The sequence below is a fragment of the Primulina eburnea genome, chromosome 2, assembly GCF_022965805.1.
Source record: "Primulina eburnea isolate SZY01 chromosome 2, ASM2296580v1, whole genome shotgun sequence".
Lineage (NCBI taxonomy): Eukaryota > Viridiplantae > Streptophyta > Magnoliopsida > Lamiales > Gesneriaceae > Primulina > Primulina eburnea.
In genome coordinates this window covers 42,787,371-42,815,114 of record NC_133102.1, presented here as the reverse complement: position 1 = coordinate 42,815,114, position 27,744 = coordinate 42,787,371, and the positions used below count along the sequence as shown (strand labels likewise).

At 35.4% G+C, this 27,744-nt stretch overlaps 3 protein-coding genes across 5 annotated transcripts in view; 1 reads left to right on the top strand and 2 right to left on the bottom strand.

Annotated features, from left to right (window-relative positions):
- Positions 1-529: 529 nt before the first annotated feature.
- On the bottom strand, positions 530-3,232 carry LOC140823364 (SEC1 family transport protein SLY1-like). The gene is made up of 3 exons (XM_073184662.1): positions 3,054-3,232; positions 2,633-2,974; positions 530-2,192 (listed from the first exon to the last, which is right to left on the bottom strand). Exons 1-3 carry the CDS (start codon positions 3,082-3,084, stop codon positions 706-708), a joined length of 1,860 nt encoding a protein of 619 aa, XP_073040763.1. The 5' UTR covers positions 3,085-3,232; the 3' UTR covers positions 530-705.
- A 2,458-nt stretch (positions 3,233-5,690) lies between these two features.
- Positions 5,691-11,129, bottom strand: LOC140823363 (UDP-N-acetylglucosamine diphosphorylase 1-like). Its single transcript, XM_073184661.1, has 15 exons — positions 10,874-11,129; positions 10,621-10,675; positions 10,385-10,536; positions 9,706-9,745; positions 9,266-9,358; positions 9,084-9,196; positions 8,926-9,000; positions 8,613-8,652; positions 8,412-8,494; positions 8,258-8,335; positions 7,661-7,804; positions 6,478-6,545; positions 6,250-6,364; positions 6,027-6,183; positions 5,691-5,948 (listed from the first exon to the last, which is right to left on the bottom strand). The coding sequence occupies exons 1-15, from the start codon at positions 11,021-11,023 to the stop codon at positions 5,851-5,853; spliced, it is 1,461 nt and encodes a 486-aa protein (XP_073040762.1). The 5' UTR covers positions 11,024-11,129; the 3' UTR covers positions 5,691-5,850.
- Positions 11,130-16,601: 5,472 nt separating this feature from the next.
- Positions 16,602-27,744, top strand: part of LOC140823362 (uncharacterized) — a 76,336-nt gene continuing 65,193 nt past the window's right edge. For all 3 annotated transcript variants that reach the window (XM_073184658.1, XM_073184659.1, XM_073184657.1), the window contains exons 1-3: positions 16,602-16,940; positions 17,169-17,354; positions 18,414-18,503. In XM_073184658.1, the coding sequence (XP_073040759.1) occupies positions 16,833-16,940; positions 17,169-17,354; positions 18,414-18,503 (384 nt within the window). In that variant the 5' untranslated portion in view covers positions 16,602-16,832. The remainder of the gene's footprint in view (positions 16,941-17,168; positions 17,355-18,413; positions 18,504-27,744) is intronic.

Sequence of the window (27,744 nt, the reverse complement as noted above, 5' to 3'; positions counted from 1 at the left end):
AATCATTTCCATACCTTCCTCTATTCGGGTCAGCTATCAGTTCTCCGTCGAGTTTGGAGGAAATTGTCATCCCTATCCCTATTCCTCCCTATCCCTGTCCCTATCCCGCACGACATCTTGGATTAAAAATGAAAGAAAAAGGGAAAAAGAAACAAAACGAAGGCCTATCCACCCAAAAGCCTAATAAAAACTACCCTACTCACAAAAGAGCCTGTTTCAAGATTCGTTTGATGCTACAACGACGGCATTACCCCACAAAGACCAATATATTTTTTCACGTGGACTCACGAGCACTAATGGTTGCCTCAGCTGTAAACAAAACATATAGACCAATACTGACCAGTAAAATAATGGGCCAGTTGAGACTAATTGGAGGAGAGAGAACTGGCATAGATAGCTTTCAACATGGACTTATGCATCAAATGATTGCTACTCAATAGAATTTGCTTCTGATGTAGGACAGTTATTTACTGAATTACAGCGTTAATGGGTTCAGCTGATAAAGGATTATGAAACAAACACCAGCATCTCATTTATCACATGGAAAACTATTAAAGAAAACAACAAAAATGCACCATATAAATGGGGTTATCTGTGAAAGAATAAAATTAACCTGAAGTTGAACCTCCAAATGTAACTGAAGCCACGGGCCTTCGCGATATAAAGACACAATCACAATTTTCTTCAGAAAATAGAACACATGTCCTAATGGGCTGCAGTAGGGACACTGCTTCCAAAACCCATTTTTTGCCCCAGCAAAGCAAGTTGTTCGACAAACTCAGCTCCCGTTAGAATCTCAGTAGTTCCATATACAACGTGCTTTATTGGTTGCTGACGGCGTGCAAATTCTTGCAAACTCCCATACTCTACATAATTTCCACCACCAATCATGAATACGATAGCATCTTTGAATGGGCCTTTTATGAGGCTGGTGCTTGACCCTGACTTGGTAGAACGGGGATCAAACACAAGATAAGATTCGATTTCAGGATTTGGTTTCCCCTCCATTACCGCCTCAACTGTTCTTGTCAGAAGCAATTGATGATCGCTAGACAATAAATTTTTTACTCCAGCAGTTACTGCACTAATTGACTGCCCATAGAGTTTTTCGGCCCAATCAACAATATTACTCTTACTAGCAGAATTAGCTGACGCCAATGAAACAGTTAATGCTTTTATCTTCTTAACGTACTGAAAAGCACCAGAATCAACCTCGGATTCTCTCAGCGCCGCTTCCACAGCTTCAACTTCTGATTGAGGGGTACTTTCTGTTGAAATAAGATACATGATAGCAAATCGCAATTTGTCCATGTTAGTACCTTTGCCCTTGAGCACCGCAAGAAGCTCATTCCGGTCGATTGCACCTCGGCACATCATGTCACTTTCTTTTTTAGCATAAGAATCAAGAGACCTCTCCTTGATCTCACCCAACAATGAAGTAGCAATGTTGGTGTGCTTATCGATAACTTGCTTCCGGTCAGTCAATTCAGGAAGTGAATTTACCGCATTCATCAGATGCTTGGTGTTTCCAATCAAATCCGTCCCATCAAATTCAGCCCCATCTCCACCACCTGTACGCCTATTTACCTCCTCAACATCTTTTTTATATTTGCTTAATTGTGTCTCGATTTCCACGGCCACTTCTGGAAACTCTAACGACCAATTAGCTGTCCAAAATGGATCCGAGTTATCCAATTCATATGTTTTCATCCCCCCTTTCTCCCCTTTTACATTTAATCTATTCAGCCTCAAACCAAGCACATCATGAACGAGTGGCTTATACCTAAAATCATGTTGTATAGCCGCAGATAGCTCCAAATTTCTATCGAATAAACATAAAATTGGTCTCTGAAATGAGCTAGTAAAGTTACCACCCTCGGTGAACAAATTGTTCTTCGCCAACAAATGGTCTCGCAATCTCTGATCCAGTAAGGATGCGACCATCTCAGCTGGCCCACCACGGGGACAGGTAATAACTGGCACAACTGCAAGCGTCGCCAAAACACAAAACAGCCCCATTACAATCTTTTCTATTATTTCCTCGATCTCTTTATCTCCAGCTGATGGATCATTTAGCTGAACATAACAATTCTTGTTGGCGAGAGAAAATAAGTTATCCTCTAGGGTTACAAACTCCAAATACTGGTCATGCACTTTCGAAATTCTCTGAATTGAATCAGATTGAGTTGTTCCTGAGGCACAGCAAAGAACCATTCATTAGGTTCTCCTCTTATTCTAGGTCAAGCATCTTGTCACATAACACGCAACCAATGTTTTAACCGTAGAAAAAGATCTTAAAATGTACATTTACCAGTGATATTTAAATCAGGAAGAGCTACAAATGGAATTCAACAACTGCTAATCGACCAAATCAAAAAACACTCTGCTTCCAAGTTCAACTTTCTACTAGTTTCTTACAGTCTAAGAAACAGAGAGACAAAGATCAAACCAATATGTCAACCACGAGATCGTAGATCACAATCAAGAATAAACAAACTAATTTACACCTTCCTCATTAAATAACAGTTTTCCTAAATCCTATGTCCAAACATATTCAAAATTAACAAAGCATTACCAAAATAAAATAAAATAAATAAATCAATCTAATAGATAACCAAATTAAGGATCTAACCAGCAGCAAGGTCCTCGAGCAGGGGCCTGGGGATCGAGGACGAGAAATTGAGGTGGAATGCATCATAGAGTCCTCTGGAGGCGTCGGCGACTACACGTTGAATGTTATGAGGTGTCGGCTGGAGGAAGTACACCGCAGGGACATCGTGCACCGGGTTCCGATCCTTGTCGAGTAGGAAGTAGAGGGTGACGCCATGCTTGCGCAGGTCCTTGACATGGATGAGCGGCGAAAGTATGTCTTGGCAAAACCTGTCGTATATCAGGATCTTGTACACCTCTTCATTAGCGGTTCCACCGGCGTTGCTCACCGCTTGGTTCAGATTCAACATCCGGATTATGCACTCTGAAAAACATCACATTTCATCACTCGATCGAGGAAATTCCAATAAAATTCACAGCTCAAACGAAGAGTGAAGATTTACCTGTTTGCTTACGACGGAGATTTAGCGCCATTCGATCTACCGGTTAGACAGCGAGCAATAATTCAAGCTCGAAGTGGAGAAACTAAACTACAGACGCCTCACCAAAGTTTTCGCAATTTTTTTTAACAATTTATTGTGAAAGCTGCTATTACTTTTCTATTATACAGTATCATTTTGAGATTTGTGACTTTAATATCAATATATCTAAATGTATTAATATATTTTGAGACAACAAAGCATCTATATTTGGGATGATCAAACAATAAGGGGAACATTTTGCATTCATATCGAACTTCATCGTCTTATTTTTCTAAAAGAGTTTGATTAATTTCTGATTATGAAATTTGTGATTTGTAAAACTGATATTGTAAGTTTCGTGAGCACCAAATACAGAGGAAATTCGTCTTAAAAACAAAAGGTTCTGTTGACTTCAAATTTGCTAACATATATATTTACTAGTCTTTTGATATTCAAATTGCAAATCTATTGAAGGAAATTGGAGAAATCACTACCAATAAATATAAATAATTGTTGGGAAAATGGTTTGTGTACTCATATGTTTGTGATTAAATTACTTCTCGTTTGCCAATTTGAGTGAATGAAAATTTAATTAAGTGTTTATAATTATTGGTTCGAATTTTATCGAGCGGAAAAATTGAATGGAAAAGATTATATTTATATAATGAAAATATTGAATCGAAAAATGATTATATTTTATATAATATATTTTTCAATTCAATAATTTTATTCGGTGAAATTCAAACTAATATTTATGAATTATATAAATATAACTACACACACAGATTTTCGTCATCTACATATTGTTGCATATCATAATTTTGTTCATCATTTTATGATGCTTCAAAAAGCATCTTAAAGTTCGCCGGGTTTTGTAATTGGAGTGTTTCTATTACAAAACGAAAGTTGTTGTATTTTGAGAGATGATTACCGTGTTCTATAAACACAATGTGTCGGGCAAACTCGTCTTAAGGAGATAGAACCCAACTCTAGCCTAGACTTTACATTCTGATCGTGTTTTGTTCCATCACTTTCCGAGATTTTTGTCGAGATATCAACCAAATAGTTTCAGTTTGAACATATTCCATACCCAACGATCTTAAGGATTTTTTTTTTTTTTTTGCATTCTTAAATGTCTTCCTCATCTATTGCCCTTGTTCAACCTACTGTTCTAGGGTACATGTCAAAAACCGGGGAAGTTTGCGGCTATTGACTTCAAAAAAATGACACCAAAAGATGTTTCATCTTAATTAATACACTGAATCTTGTGAAGTTTCTGCATGATAATGCTCATGTTGTATCTGAAAAAGAGATCAACAAAAATAAGAGATATGCTTATGATGCGTGGAAGAATGGAGATTACCTTTGTTTCAACTACATTCTCAACAGTTTGGACAACACATTATACAACGCGTATAGTCAAACCAAGAGTTCAAAGGACTTGTGGAAATCTCTGGATCTCTGGAAAGAAATATCGAACTGCAGATGTCGGAATGAAGAAATTCATTCTTGGTAAGTATTTATACTTCAAATTGATTTATTTTTAATCTGTTTTGAGCAAGTCCATGATTTGCAATTATTGTTGCATGATTTGCATGCCGAGGGTATGCAAATGAGTGAATCATTTCAAGTTGCTTCGTCACGGAAAGATTTCAAAAATTATCAAAAGCACAAACCAAAGGATATGAGACTTGATTTAATTGTGAGGCTGCAAATTGAAGAAAACATTGCAAGCAATCTTATCCTGAAGGGAAGTCGCCTAGGGATGCAAAGACAAATATGATGCAATCCAATACTAACAAAGAGACGAAGTTTTCCAGAAAGAAGAATACTCAAGTGGAGGACAAAAAGTTCGAATGGACGTGCTACAACTGTCGTAAGCTGAATCATAAGGTTGATGATTGTCGACATCCAAAGAAAACCAATAGAGACCAAGTTAACATGAATCTTGTTGCGACAAGCAACATGAAAGATTTGATTACCGACCTTTATGCGGTGGTTTTTGAAGCCAATCTAATGGATAACCCAAAAGAATGGTAGGTGGAGCAACACGTCACACTTGTTCTGACAAGGCATCGTTCTCAACCTACACTCCTATAAAAAATTGAAAAAAAAAAAACCTACACTCCTATAACCGAACGAAAGATTTTTATGGGACATTTAACAACTTCAGACATAGTCAGCTTTGGCAAAGTGATACTAAAGATGATTTTTGGAAAGGAACATATTCTACGTGATGTGATACATGTTCCTCATATTCGAAAGAATCTTGTGTCGAGGTCGGCTATTGTTAATGTCAGTTTTTGAATCTAACAAGTTTGTACTTACTAAGAATGACCAATTCATAGGCAAAAGGGTATCTCGAAAATGGCCTGTTCAATATGAATGTAACCATAAATCAAAACGCTATATATTATGTATTTCATTTCTTAAAGAAAAATAATTATTTGTTAAATTCTATATATAGCATCACTGTATCAATATGAAAAATAGGCATATTTTTGCTTGCAGTTGCAACAAAGCAAGCTTGAAAATACAGATGAATCGAGAATTAGCTTGAGCTAGTTATAGACGCATGGCGGCCGTCGTAAAATATCGAAAAAGCATAAACTAGAGAAATAACCAAGAAATCATTTATATCCGTCGCCCGTCAGCCAAGTCGCAACTACAACACACAATTAAAGAGCTGATCAAGAAATCTTTTATTCCTTCCCTTCCACGTCATTTACGGATTCAAAAAAATTCCATCTCAATCAACAAATGACAAGCAGCGCGAAAACTAAAACCCAATCTCACAGGGAGCATGAAACGTTCTTCCACGGCAGATTGCCTCCAGATTTTCCCCAGCGTATGAGCATAGAGCTGAAACTTCCACGCCTGATCCAATAACAATTGATATAACCAATTTTCCCCTTGACTTTGCTACTATAAATAAATATAAATCAAGAAAAATACCAGTCGCATATAGGGGAACAGAATGAGTCAAGAAGCCACCGGCAGCAACCACCCAACGAGTGTGCAAGCGAAGAACAAGCAGTCGAGCACTGTCTGGAGTATCAAAGTTTGAACCATTCGAATTTTTCACCGGTGCAAATTCTTCTTCACGCAGCACCTATATCATGATAAGGACTTTATTAAAGAACATTCTTGAATTGTAGCAAAACGTAACAAATAGTACCTCAAAAAGTGCAGTAGAAGGAGCATAAGGAAATGCATCAAATATAAATTGCTCTAGCTTATATCCATTGACATGTCCATGAATAGAAGGAATATTTTTCTCTGCTAAATGGTAGCTGCAATAAGGAAGAAAAAAGATGAACAAAATATCATTCCAATGATGATGTCATAAATATACGTATCAATGTATGTACGCGTGTAACCGTAAAGAGAGAGGTGTGCTACTCACACACTATCTTTCTCGAGACCATCCGCAACTTGGTTTAGAAAATCTAAAGTGAACATATGTAGACAAACCTGAAAATGTAGGAAATTAGGAACAGCAATTAAATGCAACGACAAGAAGTAAATATTTCAAGCAATTACCAACACAAGAACAAAGTTTACTTCATTGATTACAGTGCCAATTATAATGCCAAACGATCAAAATCTGATTGCAAAATGTTCGCAATTTTTATTCATGCAGATTTTGAACTAGACCATGTCACAAAATCTACATGCAAATGGATTCTGCAAACTTGAATCAGGTAGGAAACAGGTAAAGGAAGAAGTTATTAGGAAACATTAGGTTGGATCCCAAGCAAAAATAAGAGTTCAACAAATTTGGCACCTTCTCCTCGAAGGAAAAGCTTTGGTACTCATTGAATCACGACTGACCTTTGCAATCACAGAGCACTTTCGATTTTGCCAAAATTTCTATAATCAAAAGATTTTCCCATATTATTTTGCCGCAGATATATCATTCGCATTATATACCTGCCTTGTGTTGTAGATGACATGCATCCATTCTTACACGGGGAGGTCAAGTTTTTTACTAATTTCTTTTAATTGGAGGAGGGCTAATGACAGAGGGGCTACATATGGTAATTGACAATTAGCTAGAAAGGTAATCTATCCACTCTAAGCTTATACAAGTAGGACGAGATTCAAAAAAAAAGAACAGATGCTATCTGCTCGATATACGGGATAGCAATCAATGTGGGGCATGATGAAAATGCGAATGATGGAACATGTTGGACTGTCCAAAAAATATAAGAGATAACCAAAAAGTTCCAAAACATCAAAATCATCAGAATTGGGTAACGACTAACACGACAGGGGACTTATTTTCTTCTAAAAATGATTTACCATTGCTAAATTTCACCAAAGTTTATAAACAACATTGAAAAAAATGGAACGGAAATTTATTTTGCTTCAGAACATAATTTCTTAAGGCTCTAACGATACTCCAAAAGTTTGCACCGTGAATCCTTGAAAGTTGCCTAGTTTCTAATATAACAACTTTTTGAGGCCAAGTACATATCCATATAGTCATGTATAATTTTGTAGAGTTCAATCAAGATTTTTAGGACACAACTGAAGACAATAGATAAAGAAATCACTGAGAAAAGAAAATCAGGAAAGGACAATACATTACTCCAACAAAAGCGAAGGCGCCCTGTTTCCTGATTAATCGCACTAGCCAATGATGGGTCCAATTCACTGTATTCAACAACAGATACTGGTCCACCTTTCCCTCGTCGCACAAAAACACCAACCTTTTCTTGTGGGTATGCCTACAGACAAGTAAATCAAAAGGCAAACATTAAACAATCAAGGGCAATTATAATACAGAAGATAATATTGCAGCATATTTAAAAACAGAATGAATCTCATGACATTTAAATTCTCAGTACAGCCAAGGTCAAGCACTGTTTCGAAACCGAGGATGCAAACAAAAAGTTGGAAATGATATAACTAAACAAAATTAATTGAATACCTAAATAATAATGGCACCTTTGTAAGAAAGTTCAAATAACCGTCTCTTCCTCGCATGACAAAGTTTTAATGACAGATAACTCTCACAAATAGAAAGCTAAAAAACCTAACTGATGGAACAACTACATTACGATATGAACCATATAATGCCAATACTTTCATAAGTGATACAATGAGCAAGCTATCAAAAAATAAAAACATTAGAATCTATAAATTGCATTCCACAAATCTGAAAGGTGAGAACTATACACCTTCCTGACAACTTTTGCACCAGCAGCCACGCCTTTCTCGATAAAATAACCCAGGAAAGTTGGATCTGCAACACGAACCTGCTTGCAGGCCATCACCTTTATTTGGTTATGCCGGGAAGAAAAAAGGGAACAAAAAAGTGAAAAATAAACTCACCAAAGCATTATCAACTCCATAGCAATCCAAATATTTTATGCCTCTCGCAGCCATATCTTCCAACAGCCTCGAAGATTTCAAAGCTGCAAAAGATTTTTCCCAATAAAAACAAAATTTTAAAGCATGACAAGAGTGACAATAACAAAGAAGAGTTAGAAATAGAGGTCAGCAGAATCAAATTCATCTTATTTTAATATATACCTGAATAAATTCCTCCATTTCCGTCAGGGGACTTCGCTACCTGGCTTTTGAAAATTAGATTCTCATTATTACAACACTTATAAAATATGCATATGTGATTGAGAAAAGGGAAAGATAAAACAGAAAACCTATATAAATCACAATCTGTTATTTCGGCAATCCTTTTGAGTAAAACATAAGCTGACATATAATCCTTGCTTATATGGTAGTAGCAGAATACAACAGGTAATTTGTGTATAGTTATATCAGTTGTCAAGCACGTAGATGCATTTGACAAGCCAATTAATTTCATGTGACCAAGAACAAACCCTACTTTGAATGGAGTTTCCATAATGAATCTACCATCTCTTGACACACAAGGAATTGTACCCTGCTGGAAGAAGGTGACCTGTGTTCAAAATTGTCTATCACAATGAGCCATAGTTGTTAGAAACGATACCGTGTCAAATGTAAAGGCCAAGAGGTTCTTACTTGATCAGCTTCAAGGCCAAAATATTTATGACTTTCAAAGAATTTGCGTGTGGGTTCATCGGTAAATGGACTTGTCATTATGTACCAATGTATGGGTCTAGAACTTACAGAACCTGAATGTACCAGAGTAATCAGGCTCACTAGCAAATGAGAAGGGTCAATGATAACAAGATGAAACTAACCCTCATTTACTGATTGAGCTGCCAATCTTTCAATACACAAAATTCGCTCAGCTTGAAGTTGGAAAAGTGATTTTCCAGATGGAAGTCCAATGTCTAAAATAAGGCAAAAAACTGGAGGATCAAACAAATATTTAAATAATAATGAGAGTAAACATCAAAACCAATAAAGACGTTTAAATAATAATTAGAGTATTTAACATGGTCAAACAAAATCACTATGTTAAGAGCCAAAAAAAATCTTTGAATGCCGGGGAGTGGGCAACCTTTGTGTCTCCTTTAGTCCTGCAGTTGTCTTGGAAAAGAACGCGTAAATTGTATGAAGGTTGAAATGGATTTGGAATGTAAAGGGCTTGACAGAATACAAACAAATTATTACTTATTGTTCCATCCAACTCTAATTTAGAACATTTATACACAAAATAAACAGTATTACTACTTACTGAAACAACCCTTCGGTTCTGAACTTCCCAGCCGAGTTCCCTGCATGCGAACGCTCAAAACTCAATATTTATGGAAACATTCAAGAATCATTTTAAGCAGGCTGCCTCCCAAATTACCCAAAATAAGGATAATTAATTATTGTAATAGTTCTAGGGTTCCTATATCTTGCACTAGCTTCGTGTACGTGTCATGTGCAGGAGTGCATGATCTACTTGACTGAAGATAGCAGTGTGCAGTTATAGACTTGTAAGATTGTTATTCAATTCATTTCAGGCCAGAATAGCGGGTCATATTTTACAATGAGACCAATTGCAGTAAAGTTCTAAGTTAAGTGCTCATCTTTGTGAAATAATTTGATAGGGTCAAGATGCACAAATTGTTGGATCTTGGATTATCTAACAATAAACTCTTTTCAACTTTTGGGTAAAATAAGTACTAATTAAAGAAACACAAGTTAATATCCCACAGAAAATAGATAGTTTATGTAATCCACTCTATTCATTAAGGCAAAAAACCAAACTTTTCTAGTCATTTTAAAACTAAATCAATAATTCTCATCAGTCTGCCTATGACGCACATTCATGAACACCAAAAGTGGCACTCAGATATTTATTTTCTTGACACCTTCACACTATCTTCTTTCCAAACACGATTACAAGTATATGATTATAACAGTACCTGTCCACCCGATAAAAGAAGCACGCCCAATTTTCCATTTGAGATGGCCTTTACTCCCATCTTCCACCACCTCTCTCTTTCTTCCATAGTTCGCTTCTCCACAGTGGACACCGTGCTCTCAGAAAGGAGCTCTACTGGTGCCGCTGGAAGCCCTGACAATATCAATTAAATCCAGTCATTTCACCGTACAAAATCCCTTCTTAGTCATGCCAAAGTGAGAGGATGGTAAAAGAAACCCCGAGAGCGAAAGGAACATCGAACGATCCGATCGATTCTTGGAAGATCTACACTCTGCAACAGCTTATAAAAAAAACCTTAATAAATAAAAGAACGAATTAACAAAATCAAGCAGGTTGTCTTAAGCTCAGAAGTGAGCTATATCCAATTATCATAAAATAACGGCGTTTATTTACCAACTACACATTCACACGAAAAATGGCTGATATAATGAAAGACATGAATATAAAGGGATGTAAATTCAGCAACGACCTGTATGTCCTGGACAAGGAGGAGGCGTTCTTCAGGGGAGAGCTCATCCCAGAAGGCAAAAACGTCTTCTTGGCCGTAATCTTTAAGCCTCTCGAGCAGCTGCAGCGGGGGCTGCGAGGAAGAATAGTCGGCGGTGACGGGTTCCTCCATCGCTGTTGGGTTGGTAGATCTACCAACACTGTTGTCAGAGAGGAAGATTGATGGGAGTGGGACTTCGTTTCAATATCGTGGCCTTTATGTTAAAGTCACGGCAACTTCCGGCTCACTCTCTTGCTATATATTATCATAATCAACTCTTTAATCACAATTTGGTTGCAATCATTTATGATTAATCACTTGAGAAAATAAACTTAGCCAACAAATTTTTAAGAAAATAATCTTATCAAGTTTATTTCAAACAAATACATCGGATTCTGATTTCTGACATCAAGTTGTAGTAAAAAATAAATGAACATATATATATTATAAATAGATTTAATGATTATATATATATTCGAGTCACTGCTGCAAATAGAAATTAATGTCGATATTTTATCCTATTATCTCCCACACACACTCACACACATATATTTGTGTATATAGATTTCTTATATGAAGAAGAACAATATACATGTTATTATCATTGGATATATTAAAAATAATCATACGTGCTCATGCCATATATATGGATTCAAAACAATGAAAATAAGTTTTGAAAAAATAAAATTTGTGAGAATCAACATATAAATTATATGTTCATGAAACTGGAGAAGAATATTTTGAAATTCATCATCCATTTACTATTTTACAAATTAAAAATGGTAATAAAGAGATTTACGATGCTCCCATAAAATCTGGATTAAGAAATGGTAATTTTGACCATATAATTCAGCAAAATAAGTTTATCAATCTTACTTTACATTCTTTAAGAAAAAAACTACTAGAATAGAAGATATTTTATCAAAATCTAAACAGGAAACTTCTAGTGGTGAATGTTCAAGAGTTTAATGATAAAACATCCTCCTAATCTTAAAAGAGAAAAATTTCTTATAAGTTCTAAAAAGGAAGAAGATTTTATGGAAGGTCTAATAGACAGATTACAAATAATCAATATAAAAGAAAATGGTTCTATTTCGGTAATTACCAAAGCTGAACAAATTGAAAATTTGACAAGTTCGTCAGATGATGAAATGCATATTAATAAAATGCATAAGGTGTCAACTGTAAAATCTTTTTATGAAAAGACAACACCAATTGTTCTTCAAATATAAAGGAAAAAAATTACGTTCAATTTAATGGAGAAGACATTATTGAATGAAATATATATGGAAAATCTGAATATCAAATAAAAACTGTTATTAAACAAATGTTAATATACTCTTCTACCGCAAAAATAAAAGGTAATAATGATAGGCAAATTGCTCAAGCTATTATTGCTGGTTTTACTAGCCAACTTCAAGGTTGGTGGGATTTTTATCTTTCAAAAGATGCAAAGAATAAAATCTTTAACTCTTATATAATTGATCTTAATAGAAGAAAGAGTCAGATGCGGTTAATACACTTATTTATATTATTCTATCTAATTTCATCGGAGCTAATGAGCTTCAATTAGATAGATCTCAGGAACAATTAATGAAATTGAGATATCCAACACTATTCATATGGTATAAAGATGTTTTTATGACGAAAGTTTTAACCATAAATCATTGCAATACAAATTTTTGGAAAGAAAAATTTATTTCTGGACTTCCAGTTCTTTTCGCTGAAAGAGTTAAAAACATAAAAATCTAAATCTTCAACAAACACTATATATTAAAGTTTACTCATTTATGGAGATTTATTAGCAGAAATAATTGCAGAAAGAGTAAATCTTTGTAATGATATAAAGTTCAAAAGACAATTTGATATGCAAAAATAAGAAAGTCGAAATATTATCGGTGATTTTTGTGAACATATTGGTTTTCAGCCAATATAATATCTTAAAAGAGATAAGAAAAGAAAAAGATTTCTTTTAAAAAGAAAAAACATTATATAAAAGATAAAAATAAATCTGAAAAATATTTTAAGAAAATGTCTAAACCGACTATAAAAAATAATGATTCAAATAAAGTTCCAGTATGCTATAAATGTGGAAAAATTAGACATAAAGCTAATAAGTATTATGTCAAGAAAAAGATTAATAATCTAAATATAAATAATGGTTTAAAAGAATCATTAATAAATATTCTTCTTAATAAAGAAAAAATCTAAAGTCGAAAGATTTATATATTAACATTATTGTTGGAGAAATATCTGAATACTCTAATAGTAGTTCAGATAATGATTTTGAAATATCAGAAAGTAAAATATGTGATACAGATTGTGCTTGTGACACATGTCTCAAAAATTTTATGGGATTAGAAATAAATGTTATATCTAATGAAGAAACTTTCATTTTAGATCTTATAGATCAAATAAAAGACCCTATAGAAAAAAGAAAAGCTGTAGAACATTATCTAAATATGGCAAATCATAATCCTACTAAAGAGTTATTTTTTAAATTTATTTTTATCCTAAAATGTTTTTTAGATTTAGTTTTATCTTTTATATAATATTTTTTTCTTTTTAAAAGAAAATATTTTTCTTTTCTTATCTCTTTTAGGATATTGTATTGGCTGAAACCAATTTGTTCACAAAAATCACCGATAATATTTTGATTTTCTTCTTTTGGCATATCAAGTTGTCTTCTTAACTTTATATCATTACAAAAAGCTATTCCTTCTGCAGTTATTTATGCTGATAAATCTCCATAAGTGAGTAAACTACAATTTATAGAATTTGTTGGAGATTTAGATTTTAATTTGTTTTTAACTCTTTCAGCGAAAAGAACTGGAAGTTTAGAAATAAATTTCTCTTTCCAAAAATTTTTATTGCAATCATTTATGGTTAAAACTTTCGTCATAAAAACATCTTTATACCATCTGAATTCAGATATTGTTGGACATCTGAAGTTCATTAATTGTTCCTGAGATGCATCTAATTGAAGCTCATTAGCTCCAATAAAATTAGATAAAATAGTATAAATAAGTGTATTAACCGCATCTAACTCTTTCTTCCATTAAGATCAATTATATAAGAGTTAAAGATTTTATTTTTTGCATCTTTTGAAAGAAAAAATCCGACCAACCTTGAAGTTGGGCCAGTAAAAACAGTAATAAGAGCTTGAGCGATTTGCCTATCATTATTACCTTTTATTTTTACGGCAGAAGAGTATATTAACATTTGTTCAATCACAGTTTTATATGATATTCAGATTTTCCATATATATTTCATTCAGTAATGACTTCTCCATTAACCTAGACGTAATCTTTTTTTTCTTATATTTGAAGATCAATTGGTGTTATCTTTTTATAAAAAAGTTTTACAATTGACATATTATGCATTTTATTAATTTGCATTTCATCCTCTGACGAACTTGAAAAATTTTCAAAATATTCAGCTTGGGTAATTACCGAAATAGGACCATTTTCTTTTATATTGATTTTTGTCATCTGTCTATTAGACCTTCCATAAAATCTTCATCCTTTTTAGAACTTTAAAGAAAATTTTCTCTTTTAAGATTAGGAGGAGGTTTTATCATTAAAGTTCTTGAACTTTCAACACTAAAAGTTTCATGTTTAGATTTTGATAAAATCTCTTCTATTCTAGTAGTTTGATTTATTAAAGAATGTAAAGTAATATTGGTAAAATTATTTTGCTGAATTATATGGTCAAAATTACCATTTTCTAATTCAGATTTTATAGGAACAGCGTAAATCTCTTTATTACCCTTTTTAATTTGTAAAGTAGTAACTGAATGATGAATTTCAAAAAATTCTTCTCCAGTTTCATGAACATATAATTTATATATTGATTCAAGAGTATTTATAAAAGACTTATCAGTAAAATTTGGAAATATTTTATTTATGGCTGGAAAATATAATTTTTTCATCTATTTGAAAAAATCTAAGTTTAATTTAGTTTATTCAACTCATTCGGTATATCTTAAAGAACATAGAGTTTGTTGTTTTGAGTTTAAACAAATTAAAAACCATTTTTTCTTGTTTATATTTTTAATCTTATCGAAACTTTTATGGATAAGATTATTATTATTAATAACCATAACATTATATCTCATATCAGAAAAAAGCAGGGAATTACAAGTTTTATTATTAACAGAATAACTTCATTAAAATCGAGAAGTACTAGATTCATGAAGATCAACCTTGTATCCAGGTTGAGATATATTATCATTAGTCTTTTGAAGACCGGATATATTAATTTTTTCAAAATCAGATATAGAGGAAGTCGAATTTCTACTTTCTTCCGGATGTTTAATTCATAAATGTCTTTGGGATGAGAATTTTATTTCAACATCACCATCAACATATTGAACTATACTTTCTAGTTTCTATATTCTTCTTTAAGAGAATGAGCAATATTTTCCATTTTCCAGATTTCTTGCAGAGTAACTTGACTCCAATGAATTGTTTTTGGAATCATAATATTATTTTTATTAATATCGGTTATAAAAAGCGTAGTTTCTCCTCTTTTTGAACTAATTTGATTAGTATTAATTCTAAAATTAGAAAGAGTTGAATTCATTACTTTGTAACAAATTCTATATAATAAAACAACATTTTCTGTTCCATCTATCATATCAAAGCCTTCAGTCTTTAAGTTTAAAGCGAATGCTTTTATGATGTTTGGATCAGAAAGAGAAATTTAAAAATTAGGAAAACAACTAAAATGTATTAGTCCTTCGCATAACGACTCTATTATTCCTATTAAGAAATCTTCAAATTTATTATGCCTTTGATCGCGTACAATAATTAAGGCTGAAGTATTTAATCATAATCTTGTAAGATGTTTTAAACTTACTTGAAGCATCCATAGATGCATAAATTTGTAAGATTGCTTGTGAATATGAACAAGTCTTTGAGATAATAAACGGAATGAATCATATCCTCCTTTTATAGGACTAGCTTCTTCAATTGTTTTTATTATGTAATCGGATTTAAAATTAAATCCAATAGAGCTATAAATCTTCATATTGGAAGATACTGGTAATTTATAGTTTTGAATATTTTTTCCGGAATTCTCGTAATTAATTCTTTGTTCTTACTATTACTTGAAGATTTATTCTGATTAAAAGATCGTATTATTTTATCTATTAAACAATTAAGTAGATACTGTCAAAGATTTACTCGTACCTTACTTTTGGCTTTACAGAACCTGACTTAAGGATTTCTCCTGAGTATAGCTACCTTCTTCTTTATAAGATAAAAGAATAAGATATATTACAAGAATAAAACTTTATTGAAGAATTTCTTCAAGATAAATGGCCTATGATACCATTTATACTTACAACCTCGGATACGAATATATGATATTTGAGTACATAAACAATTTTAGAAAATATTGGTATTAATATAGTTTTTCAATTTGATACGCATAATTTTATATTTTGCACCATATCTAAAATAATTTGTTCTGTAATATCATATGTATGTTTCAGATTTTAAATACTTTATACCAAATTTTATTCGAAAAAATAACTGTGAAACCATGAAGTGCGTAATTTTTTTTTTTTTTTTATGTGAATCAAAAATTGTAGAGAAAGTTTTGATTTGAGACGAATGGAACACACAATGATACCAAAATGTATTGTATTTTTATTTTAAAAAACTATTTAATTGTATTTAGGACGATATTTTTTTCTTTCGTTTTCCAACCCAAAAGATAAACTTTGAGTCACAGTGGTAAGTTTCACGTGGTGTGCACGTGACCTCTTCTCTTCTTCAATATCGAGAATGAATCAAAGCAGATCCGTCGTCCCAGTCACTCCGGTTGAACCAAGATAACGGGACACTTCTCTGAATTTCACTATCTGTGTGTAGGGTTAAAGCTGTGCAAGTTTAAAGAGCATAATTTTTGTTAGTTTTCTGGTATCGGGAGCATTATGGCGGCATTCATGACGGTGCTGGAGTCCGATCTGAGGGCCCTTTCAGCGGAGGCTCGCCGCCGTTACCCCGCCGTCAAAGACGCAGCTGAACACGCGATTTTAAAGGTTCCCGTCTTGTTTTTTAGTTTATTCCATCCTCCCTGCATTGTTATGTTACTTGGATATGCTTTTATTCGATTTGTATCACCAGGTTGATTAATTATCAGCTTATGTTTGATCCCTTGATCTGAATATTCGTCAATTCTAAACATTCCAGTGAGAGTGAATTTCGTGCGTCTCTGGGTGATGGTTCTTTTCCCTTGACTAAATATATATAGTTACGTGAAAATGCAGCTTAGGTCGCTCTCCAGCCCGAATGAGATTTCACATAACGACGATATATTGAGGATCTTTGTGATGGCTTGCGAGGTTAAAAACGTGAAGCTGAGTGTGATTGGATTGTCATGCCTACAAAAGCTCATCTCGCATGATGCTGTAGCATCTTCGGCCCTCAAGGAAATTCTTTCCACTCTCAAGGAAGTGAGTAAAGCTGGAATAAATCAATAAGCATTGACACGATATAACCAAAGTTGCTCAAATCAATCTGTTCAATTTGATTCGAATTTTAACATGCTTATTCCCAAAATTTAGTTTATATGTTTTTAAAATGCAGTCTAAATACTCTTAGATGCAACTAATATGATCAAAATAATGCTTGCATTTTTCCCTCGCGGCATACCCTAATTCACCTTTTGTAGTTTCTTCTTATTGTATAGTCTTCCAGGTACACGGCAATGTTATCTACATATGAGATTCGAGGCATGTCAAGTGTTTATTGACCTGTAGTAATTTTTTACTAAAATTTTTAGGTTCCAAGATCAGTTGTACTTCTTGTTTACTGCTGCAATTTTTTTTTTTTTTTTATAAGAAACAATATTTTATTCATAATATGATGAGAAATAAGTACATCAGTGGACTAGTGTTCCTCTTTCAACAGGAATTACATAATTTCAATGTATTAATGATACACATGAGCCCAATCTCGCAATATATCTAAGATCGAGACGTTTTAAAATCATCATGAGTGCCGATCAATATAGCAACTTTGATCTTGGTTTTATCCCAGCATTGTTCTCTAGTGTCTTCCTTATCTTCAAAAATTCTTTGATTTCTTTCCAACCATACTGTCCAGCATATGCCTTGAATCACCACTTGCCAAAAAATTCTTCCCCTTGTACCAGTTAGTTGTGAGAATTGAAGATGTATATAAGTTGTTAGTATGATATGGGCTTTTGTTTTTTTAGTGTGCGGACCACTTGTCCGCCTTTTGTAATTATTAGCTTTTAATTGTTTAACATAATATCGTTTTCTATTAAAAAAAATGAGAATAGTCTTTTATATTAATAACAATACATCATGCATCTTAATCCCCCTTTTTGATTTCGAACAAACAGCGATGCTATTTTGTTGCTTGACAAGGAGGTTTCATTGTTGCCTATTTCATGTTTGCTTTGATTTTTGCATAATGCATTACACATGCTATATACCATGTATGCATTTAGATGTTTTCTTCTTTACTTATTTCCTTCTCTTTCCCAGCATGCTGAGATGGCAGATGAGAGTGTTCAGCTTAAGACCCTGCAAACTATACTCATATTATTTCAGTCGAATTTACAACCAGATAATGAGGTACGCAAAATTGACGACCCATAATTTCTTATAAATTTCCCACCTCTTAATTACAACATTACTGTTTATTGAATACTTTCGATGGAGTTACATAAACCTGGAAACCACCAACCATCCTTTATGATATTCATCACACATGCAAAAATAAAAGTGGTTAATTATGCAGCGACTAGCCACAAGACTAGTGCAATAATGCTAGTGGTTGCACATTCGAAATCCATGCAAATGCTGTAAGATTCGGCAAAATTATCCAACTGAGGAGCAATAGATGCTGCATGAATGACATTCTTAGACAAAATTTATGCTCGATGTAAATAATAGGTCACTGATCACGATAACAGGGGCAGACACGGCCACTTGTTTTGTGTGACTGAGGCTTACTACATAATGTTTCTTGATATGCTCAGAATTTTAGCAAAGTGGGTTGTTCAAACCAGCTCAAGCAATGAACAGTTAGTTACAGTTACACAAAGGACCCTTCATTTCCTAGTCACCACAATAAGGCAGCATGTTGGGTTTTTAGCTTTTATCCACATGCCTGGGATATGACCATCTATGAGTACAGTGAGATGTTGATAATGGTGGTGAATTTTGGCATTAAGATTTATATTTTTATTATTTCCATATTTTAGTCAATGTTCTAAAAAGCAGTAAGCGGTAGGTAGGCATTAAGATTTCTATATTTTTATTATTTCCATATTTTAGTCAATGTTCTAAAAAGCAGTAAGCGGTAGGTAGGCATTAAGATTTCTATATTTTTATTATTTCCATATTTTAGTCAATGTTCTAAAAAGCAGTAGGCGGTAGGCTACCTACCGCCTAGTGCCTAGTCGCTTAGGCTGCACCTAAGCGGTTTTTTAAAATAAGTTTTTATAATATTTAGCAACATTATATATTAATATCTTTAAATTATTTTTATTTTTGGATATTAAATCATTATTTGATATACGTGGAGAGAACATGAATAATAAAAAAATAAAATGATTTTTTTTATTTTAGGATATTAAATTATTGTATTACCATCCTTGTGATTTTGATCTTCTTCGCATGCAAAATCATCATCATTGATTTGAAGTCTATAAAATAATCAACTTTCATTTTTTATGGATTTTTAATTTAAATTAAAAGACCATTTTTTTAAAAACAAATTAAAATAGAAGCCTTAACGCCTAAGACCGACTAGAATCGCGTAGGTTGCCTGACTAGCCCTTTTTCTAGGTGGTCGGCCGCCACTTAGCCCTTAGTTGGCCACCTTGGCCGATCTTTAGAACGATGATTTTAGTTTGATTGGAAATATATATACATGTCAATTACTTGTAAAACATTAATCATCTGGTATTAATAATATTTCATTTTCGTATTGTTTTCTCTTAATTGAGATTTTAATTGTTTCGTTTGAACCATCATTCATGCACGGACTTCTACCGCTTCAGGGGATGCAATGCAACGATCGTAGTACACAGATTTGTCAACAAAAGAGGATTGTTCCTGGAAATTTCTAGACTTAGCAATCACGGGAGGAAACAAACCATTATAATACCCAGTGGTTTTAAGTTCCAAGGATGGAGCAGGATTTCAGATATCCTTATTAAATTATTGTCAGGGAGTCAATCGACTTTGGGTCATAAGCAGGTCGAGCACAGCCACGTCCCTAATACTTTATTAAGGAACATGAAGAAAGCTAAGACAGGAGATCGGGCAACTCTTCAAGATCAGTCTGCGGATACGGTGGCCACATATTGCAAAGCTTCGGAAACAAACTGGGATGACGCCATTATAATCACTAGAGGAAGGGTGAACGTGTCTTGGGAGCAGGTCGCGAAGGTTATAGGTAATGATGTTAAGAGGAGAATCGAAATTCATCCTTTCCAAGCAAACAAAGCGGTTTGGTGGCCTTCTCATCGACAAGAATGGGAACATTTTACCGATTTAAAAAGAGGTTTCTTCGATGGAGGGGTGGCTTTGGATTTCGAGAGGTGGAGTTCTGAAATCGTTGGAAATTCTTCGGTTCTATGCTGCTGTAATAGTTGGATCAAGATTGCAGGGTTACCTTGGTACTTATGGACTTACGACGTTTTCAAGGAAATAGGAGAGCAATGCGGGGGCCTTTTGGAGATCAGTAAAGATACTAGTCTCCTTCGTGATCTTACTGCTGCGAAGATTAAGGTCAAAGGAAAAAGAGATGGATTTATTACAAACCGTATCATTCTGAATATCAACGGGGTTCCTAAGGATTTCAATATTACCGTTGTCAATTTCGATCGCAATGCTTACGACCTATACGATAAACAGACTTACGCTCAAGCTCTGATGAATGGGAAAAGGATTTTGGGTAGTGGGGAGAAAATTAACATTAGCAGAAAATGGTCGGAAGCTGGAAAACAAACTATAACCAACTTGAATCGAGAACCAGAGGTGGAGGTATTAGGGTGTACAAGCTCAGCAGCGGACAAGCCTAATGGATCTTCAATGAAGACAGCCAATCCTAAAGATAGAAAGGTGGAGAAAATTCTGCAGCGGATCTCACCAAAAAAACCAGAGGATTTTACTACCTCTCCTATTCATTCTTTGTCCAATGGAATCGGGGAGGATAATGATCTTAACAAGTCAGTTGAAGAACATCTTTCACCTAATATTTCAGTACGGCAGATTGACGCTTCCAACTACAACCACTCAAGCTCAAAGATTGCGGAGGAATTTTGGGTAGAGGAGACAGTCGGTGTTAAAGCAATGGAGGACTTGACCAAGAAAAGAGAGTGCGAGGTTGATGATTCAGACGACTTCGATCAAGAGCCACCTGAGGATGACCAATGGGATGAGGGATTTGTATCTTCGGAATGTTCGGAATCCAATAGTATCTTCAACTCTCAAGCAGAGATGCAGATTAACCACGAATCTGTAGATATGGAACTACAGAAGCTGTTTCAATTAGAAGAGGAGAAGCAGATAGACAACCAATCGTCGACTCAAGGTAACATTGATCCAAATGGGGGTAAGGCACTTTCTTGTTTTCCGTATTCCAATTCTAAGCTTCCTTTTTTCCTTCATTCTTTCTTTCCCGCTTCTTTTATGGTTCTGGGTCAGTCTAGTGGGTTTTTAGGTGGGGGCCAATCATGTATTCCTGATAAGTTGGGGTCCGAGAGAGTACATAAGCAAAGTTTGCTTGAAGCAGAAGGTATCATGGCACAAGTAACACCTCAGAAAGATTGTACTTCTCTCACAAGTGAAAGGGTTGCGATCAAATCCATGGGTAAGCTTAGCAGAGAACTTGTTAGATTGCACAGCGGGGTTAACTATGAGAAAGGATCGGCTTCGAAGGGTCCCACTCGTCTGTTATGAAGATTTGCTCATGGAACATTAGAGGGGGAGGATCATCTCGCAGAAGGGCCATAGTAAGAACATTAATGCGCAAGGAAAACCCAGACATTGCAGTCTTCTTAGAAACCAAGAGCAATACAGTTGACAGGCAGTTTGTTTCCAGTCTCTGGAAGTCTAGATTTGTAGATTGGGTGTGTTTACCAGCTGATGGAAGAGCTGGTGGAATCATAGTTTTGTGGGATCCTAGAGTGATTGAGGTTTGTGACAATTTGATCGGGAATTACTCGGTATCAATTCAAATCAAGCGCAGGGATGATATTTTGTGGTGGTTCTCCGCTGTTTATGGGCCGTGTAATCCAAGGCATCGAGAATTGTTTTGGGAGGAATTGGCAGGTTTGAATTCAATCTGCGGAGTCAGATGGTGTGTAGGAGGCGATTTCAACGTGGTTCGCAATTTGAATGAAAAGATGAATAGCAACTCGCTCACCACAAGTATGCAATGTTTCGATGCTCTCATTGAGGAGATGTGCCTTTACGATCCGCCTTTATTGAATGCTAAATACACTTGGTCCAACTTCAGAGTCAATCCAATTTGTAGCAGATTAGACAGGTTTCTGTTATCTGAGGGATGGTTAGCTATTTTCCAAACACACCGACAGTTGGTGCTTCCAAGAATTACTTCTGACCATCACCCGATAGTTTTGGACACAAAGAGACTCAAATGGGGACCTTCACCGTTTCGATTTGAGAATGTATGGTTAACTCATAAAGCTTTTCAGCAGTCACTAGCATCATGGTGGAACGCCGAGGATTTTCAAGGATGGGCAGGGTACAGATTTATGAGGAAGCTTAGAGAAACAAAAAAAAGGGTCTCAGTATGGAATAAGGAATTCTTCGGTGACGTTAACATCAGGTTTAAAGAGCTGCAATTCGTGGTTTCACAACTAGATGAGCAGGAGTCAACAGGTGTTTGGTCAACCCAACTAAAACAAAAACGCAGGGATGTGCGAAGTGAGCTGGAATTACTAACTATACGAAAAATGCAAATGGAAAGTCAAAAATCTAATGTCAAATGGCTCACTGATGGGGATCAAAATACCAAGTTCTTCCATTCCTTGCTGAAAAACAGAAGAAATAAAGCGCTGATAGAAAAGATCGAGTTGGATGACGGGTCGTTGCTTACAGACGAAGCGGAGATAGAGGAAGCCATTATAGAATACTACAAAAAACTGTTCAGGAAATCAGAGCAAGTTGAATTGGGCTTAGAGGGATTGGATTGGAGATCCTTAAGTCCAGAGGATGCAACGAATCTGGAAGTGCTTTTTTCTGAGGAAGAGATTAAACGTGCGGTGTTTCATTGTGACGGAAATAAGGCACCGGGACCAGATGGTTTCAGTCTAGCTTTCTTTCAAAAATGTTGGGCCACGGTTAAGAATGATCTGTTGCAAGTTTTCGAGGAATTTTTCACGGATGGAATCGTAAATGGGGTAACAAATGAGACATACCTGTGTCTCATTCCAAAAAAACAAGAGGCCATGAAAATCAAAGACTTTCGACCGATCAGTTTAGTAACCAGCTTGTACAAAATTTTATCCAAAGTCCTAGCAAACAGACTGAAAGAGGTGATGAGCAAAACAGTGGCGGAGAACCAGTGTGCTTTCATCCGGGGCAGACATATAACAGATTGTTGCCTTATCGCAAATGAGGTGGTTGAGGAATATAGAAGGAAGAGGAAACAAGGTTGGATCTTGAAAGTTGACTTCGAAAAAGCATACGATAATGTAGATTGGAGTTTCCTAGATTTCGTATTGGATAAGAAAGGTTTCGGAACTAAGTGGAGGAAGTGGATTAAGGGTTGCGTGTCCAATGTATCATATTCGATTTTCATTAACGGGCGACCGAGAGGTAAGTTCAAAGGAGAGCGAGGACTCAGACAAGGAGATCCGCTATCACCATTCCTATTTAATTTGGTGATCGACAGTTTAGGGGGTTTGGTCGATCGAGCAAAATCCAGCAACACTGTTAGAGGCCTTGAGGTGGGAAGAAACAAAGTACAAGTGTCACATATTCAGTTTGCGGACGACACTTTATTCCTCGTTCAAACAGATCAACATTTGATGGCAGTAGTCGAAATCCTAAAGCTTTTTTGCACAAGATCAGGGTTGAAGATTAATTTTGAGAAGAGCTCATTGCTTGGATTGAACCAATCGGATGTCACAGTACAGAACATGGCAAGAACAATTGGATGCAAGATGGAAAGTTGGCCCATCAGATACCTTGGCGTACCGTTAGGAGGTAACCCAACCAAATTGGAATTTTGGATGCCGGTCATTTCCAAGATGTCCAATAAGTTGGCTGGATGGAAGAGGGGTTTCCTTTCAAGAGGTGGTCGTCTGACACTGATTCAATCGGTTTTAAGTGCTTTGCCCACTTATTTTATGTCTTTGTTCAGGGTCCCCAACAGTGTGGCAAAGATTATGGAAAGACTAATGAGGAACTTCTTATGGGACGGAAATGATGGAGATTCGCACTGCCATGTCATTAATTGGAATCAAGTTAGCAAACCGAAAGAACAAGGTGGGCTAGGACTAGGTAATTTACTTCTAAGGAACAAAGCACTACTCGGAAAATGGTGGTGGAGAGGTGCAATTGAGGAAAGCCCGTTGTGGAAACAAGTTGTTGGCAGTATTTATGGAGTACAGAGTAACGGATGGGATTTGTGCGAGGCAAGGAATTTGACGTTTAGAAGCCCATGGAAGTATATCTCTCGGACTCATTCACTTTGCTGGAATTTGATTGGCTCGGTTATTAAGGGTGGAAATTTATTGAGGTTTTGGGAGGATAGGTGGGTGGGTTTGTCTCCTTTGAGAGAGTGTTTTCCTCTTCTTTATCTTCTTTCAGAGTCTAAGAACAAAACAGTAAATCATTTTTACTCCGTCCCAGACAGTTTAGGTCTATCTCCAGTTCAGTGGGAGGTGAGCTTTAGAAGAGGGTTGCACGATGCAGAATTAGAAGAGTTCACAAATTTATCTGGAGTGTTGCATTCGGTTACTGTGAGTGTCGGGGTTAGGGACTTCAGGGTTTGGTTGGGAGATGCTTCGGGTCTTTTCTCAGTTAATTCTTTTTACTCTTCTTTTTTCAACAGTAGTTCTACCTCATCTTTTCCTTTCATCGATAAAATCTGGAAAGTGCCAATCCCTCATAAGGTGAAAGTGTTCTCGTGGATAGTCGCGTTGGGGAAATTGCAGACGAACGACAAGCTGCAGATTAGGAATCCTCATCATGAATTATGTCCTCAGTGGTGTGTATTGTGTAAACAAGATATCGAAGAACAGGATCACATTTTGGTTCATTGCTCTTACACGACAAGTATTTGGAACAAAGTCATGCAACACTTGGGATTTCAATGGACCGTTCCCTTCAAATCAGGCGATATGTACCTTATGGATCATTGCTATCTCAAAGGGAAAAGCCTAAACCAGTTCTGGCTGATCATAATTCATTGCTTATTTTGGTCGATATGGCTCGAACGAAACAACAGGATATTCAGCGACATAGAAGAGACTTCAGATAATCTGTGGGAAACAATTAAGATCAGAGTGGCAAGATGGACAGTTGCGATTCCGGCTTTTAGCCATTTAATGTTATCAGATCTTGTTAGGGATTGGTGTTTTATCCTCTGTTGATTCTTGAAAGTTGAGGCTGTAATCTTTTTCATTTACCACGATTTGTGGATGGCTTGTCCACTTAATGTTGTAATATTTAACTAAATTTTATCAATATATATTAGTTTCTTATCAAAAAAAAAAAAAATTTTAATTTAATATAATATAGTATTTTTGGGAAATGGGTAAAAGTTGAATTGAATATAATGTTTATGTAGGAAGGTGTGTGTATATTTATACATATATGTTATATTTTTGGAGACACGAAAATGAGATGATGACGACGATCATCATCCTAGCACATTCCCGCTAGTTGCGGGGCGGCTACATAGATATTAAAACTCCAAACTAAGTGATTTTCCCACATGTCATCTCTTAAACCAATATCTAAGATATCATCCTTGACTATCTTTATCCAAGTTTTCAATGGCCTACCCTTCTTTTTACACCTTCTTTTTACACCTTCTATTAACCTGCTAATCTAAGATATGTTGGTTTGAGGCCGTGTTTGGTCTCCTCTTCACGTGACCAAACCATGCTAGACGGCTCCTTAATCTTATCCTCTATGGGGGCTACACCTAAATTGCTCATAATCTTTTCATTCTTAATTCTATCCTTGCGCGTTTTTCCACACATCCATCTTAACATACGCATCTCTGCTACCGCCTTATGCATATGTAGTTCTGTAGTGGCTCAACACTCCGAGCCATAAAGCATAGTTGGTCGAACAATAGTCTTATAACATTTTCCTTTCAATCTTGCAGACATCCTTCTCTCGGATAAGATTCGTGACATCATCCTCCATTTCATCCACCCTACTTTAATCCTATTATCTATATCTTCTTTAATGTCCTAGTCTTTTTATACCATAATCTAAATAGCGGAAAGCTTCACACTCTGGGACTTCTCGACCGTCAATCCCAATTGGACTGCCTATTCGTCTAGATTTAGGACCAAAGTTACTAGCTATATATTTCATTTTTTAGCGACTAATTCTAAAACCTTTACTCTCAAGAGCTTCACGTCATCTATCTAATTTTTTAATTACATCTTTAATTTCGTCTATGAGGACAATATTTTTTTTTGATAAGAGACATATTTTATTGAATAATATAGATAGATGCGTACAAGGTACGGATAAGAAATCCGTTCTAAAATTTAAAAGCAAACTACAATATAACGATCATGAGAAAACGAAATTCCAATCCCTGGATAAGTCTGAGACACTTAAGTGTCGAAACTCCGGCTGTAAAATTGTCCAACACGCAACCCTGAATTTTATTTTATCCCATACTTCGACGACGAACTGCGACTTCTCTTCAAATATTCGTGAATTCCTTTCCAACCAAATCGACCATAAAATGCAATGAACTATGATAAATCAGAACCGCATATGTTTCCTCCCTTTGTGCAAGCTCGGTTCCACAATAAGCATGTACTTTGCTTTTTCCGGTAGATTGCAAACCAACTACAACTCTTTGAATGCCTTCAGCCAAATCTGAGATGAGAATGGGCCATGAAGTAGTAGATGATCCTGATTTTCCTCATCCCTACGACACAAACAGCACCAATGAGGACTTAGTACGCAAGCCGGCCATCTTCTTTGCACCGCATCACAAGTCTGTAACTTCTCCAATGCCACAATCCACGAAAACACTTGCACCTTTGTTGGGACAAGTATATTCCAGATATTGAAGCAGTAAGTGAATTTCTGAATATCAACGGGGTTCCTAAGGATTTCAATATTACCGTTGTCAATTTCGATCGCAATGCTTACGACCTATACGATAAACAGACTTACGCTCAAGCTCTGATGAATGGGAAAAGGATTTTGGGTAGTGGGGAGAAAATTAACATTAGCAGAAAATGGTCGGAAGCTGGAAAACAAACTATAACCAACTTGAATCGAGAACCAGAGGTGGAGGTATTAGGGTGTACAAGCTCAGCAGCGGACAAGCCTAATGGATCTTCAATGAAGACAGCCAATCCTAAAGATAGAAAGGTGGAGAAAATTCTGCAGCGGATCTCACCAAAAAAACCAGAGGATTTTACTACCTCTCCTATTCATTCTTTGTCCAATGGAATCGGGGAGGATAATGATCTTAACAAGTCAGTTGAAGAACATCTTTCACCTAATATTTCAGTACGGCAGATTGACGCTTCCAACTACAACCACTCAAGCTCAAAGATTGCGGAGGAATTTTGGGTAGAGGAGACAGTCGGTGTTAAAGCAATGGAGGACTTGACCAAGAAAAGAG

Excerpts from the sequence above, each read along its gene's own strand:
- LOC140823364 (XM_073184662.1), bottom strand. The coding sequence starts at position 3,084 with ATGGCGCTAAATCTCCGTCGTAAGCAAACAG. Across the intron at positions 2,975-3,053 it reads TCTCCGTCGTAAGCAAACAG|AGTGCATAATCCGGATGTTG; the intron begins GTAAATCTTCAC and ends GATGTTTTTCAG. Across the intron at positions 2,193-2,632 it reads GCTCGAGGACCTTGCTGCTG|GAACAACTCAATCTGATTCA; the intron begins GTTAGATCCTTA and ends GCTGTGCCTCAG.
- LOC140823363 (XM_073184661.1), bottom strand. The coding sequence starts at position 11,023 with ATGGAGGAACCCGTCACCGCCGACTATTCTTCCTCGCAGCCCCCGCTG. Across the intron at positions 9,197-9,265 it reads AGCTCAATCAGTAAATGAGG|GTTCTGTAAGTTCTAGACCC; the intron begins GTTAGTTTCATC and ends TGGTACATTCAG. Across the intron at positions 7,805-8,257 it reads GTGCAAAAGTTGTCAGGAAG|GCATACCCACAAGAAAAGGT; the intron begins GTGTATAGTTCT and ends ACTTGTCTGTAG.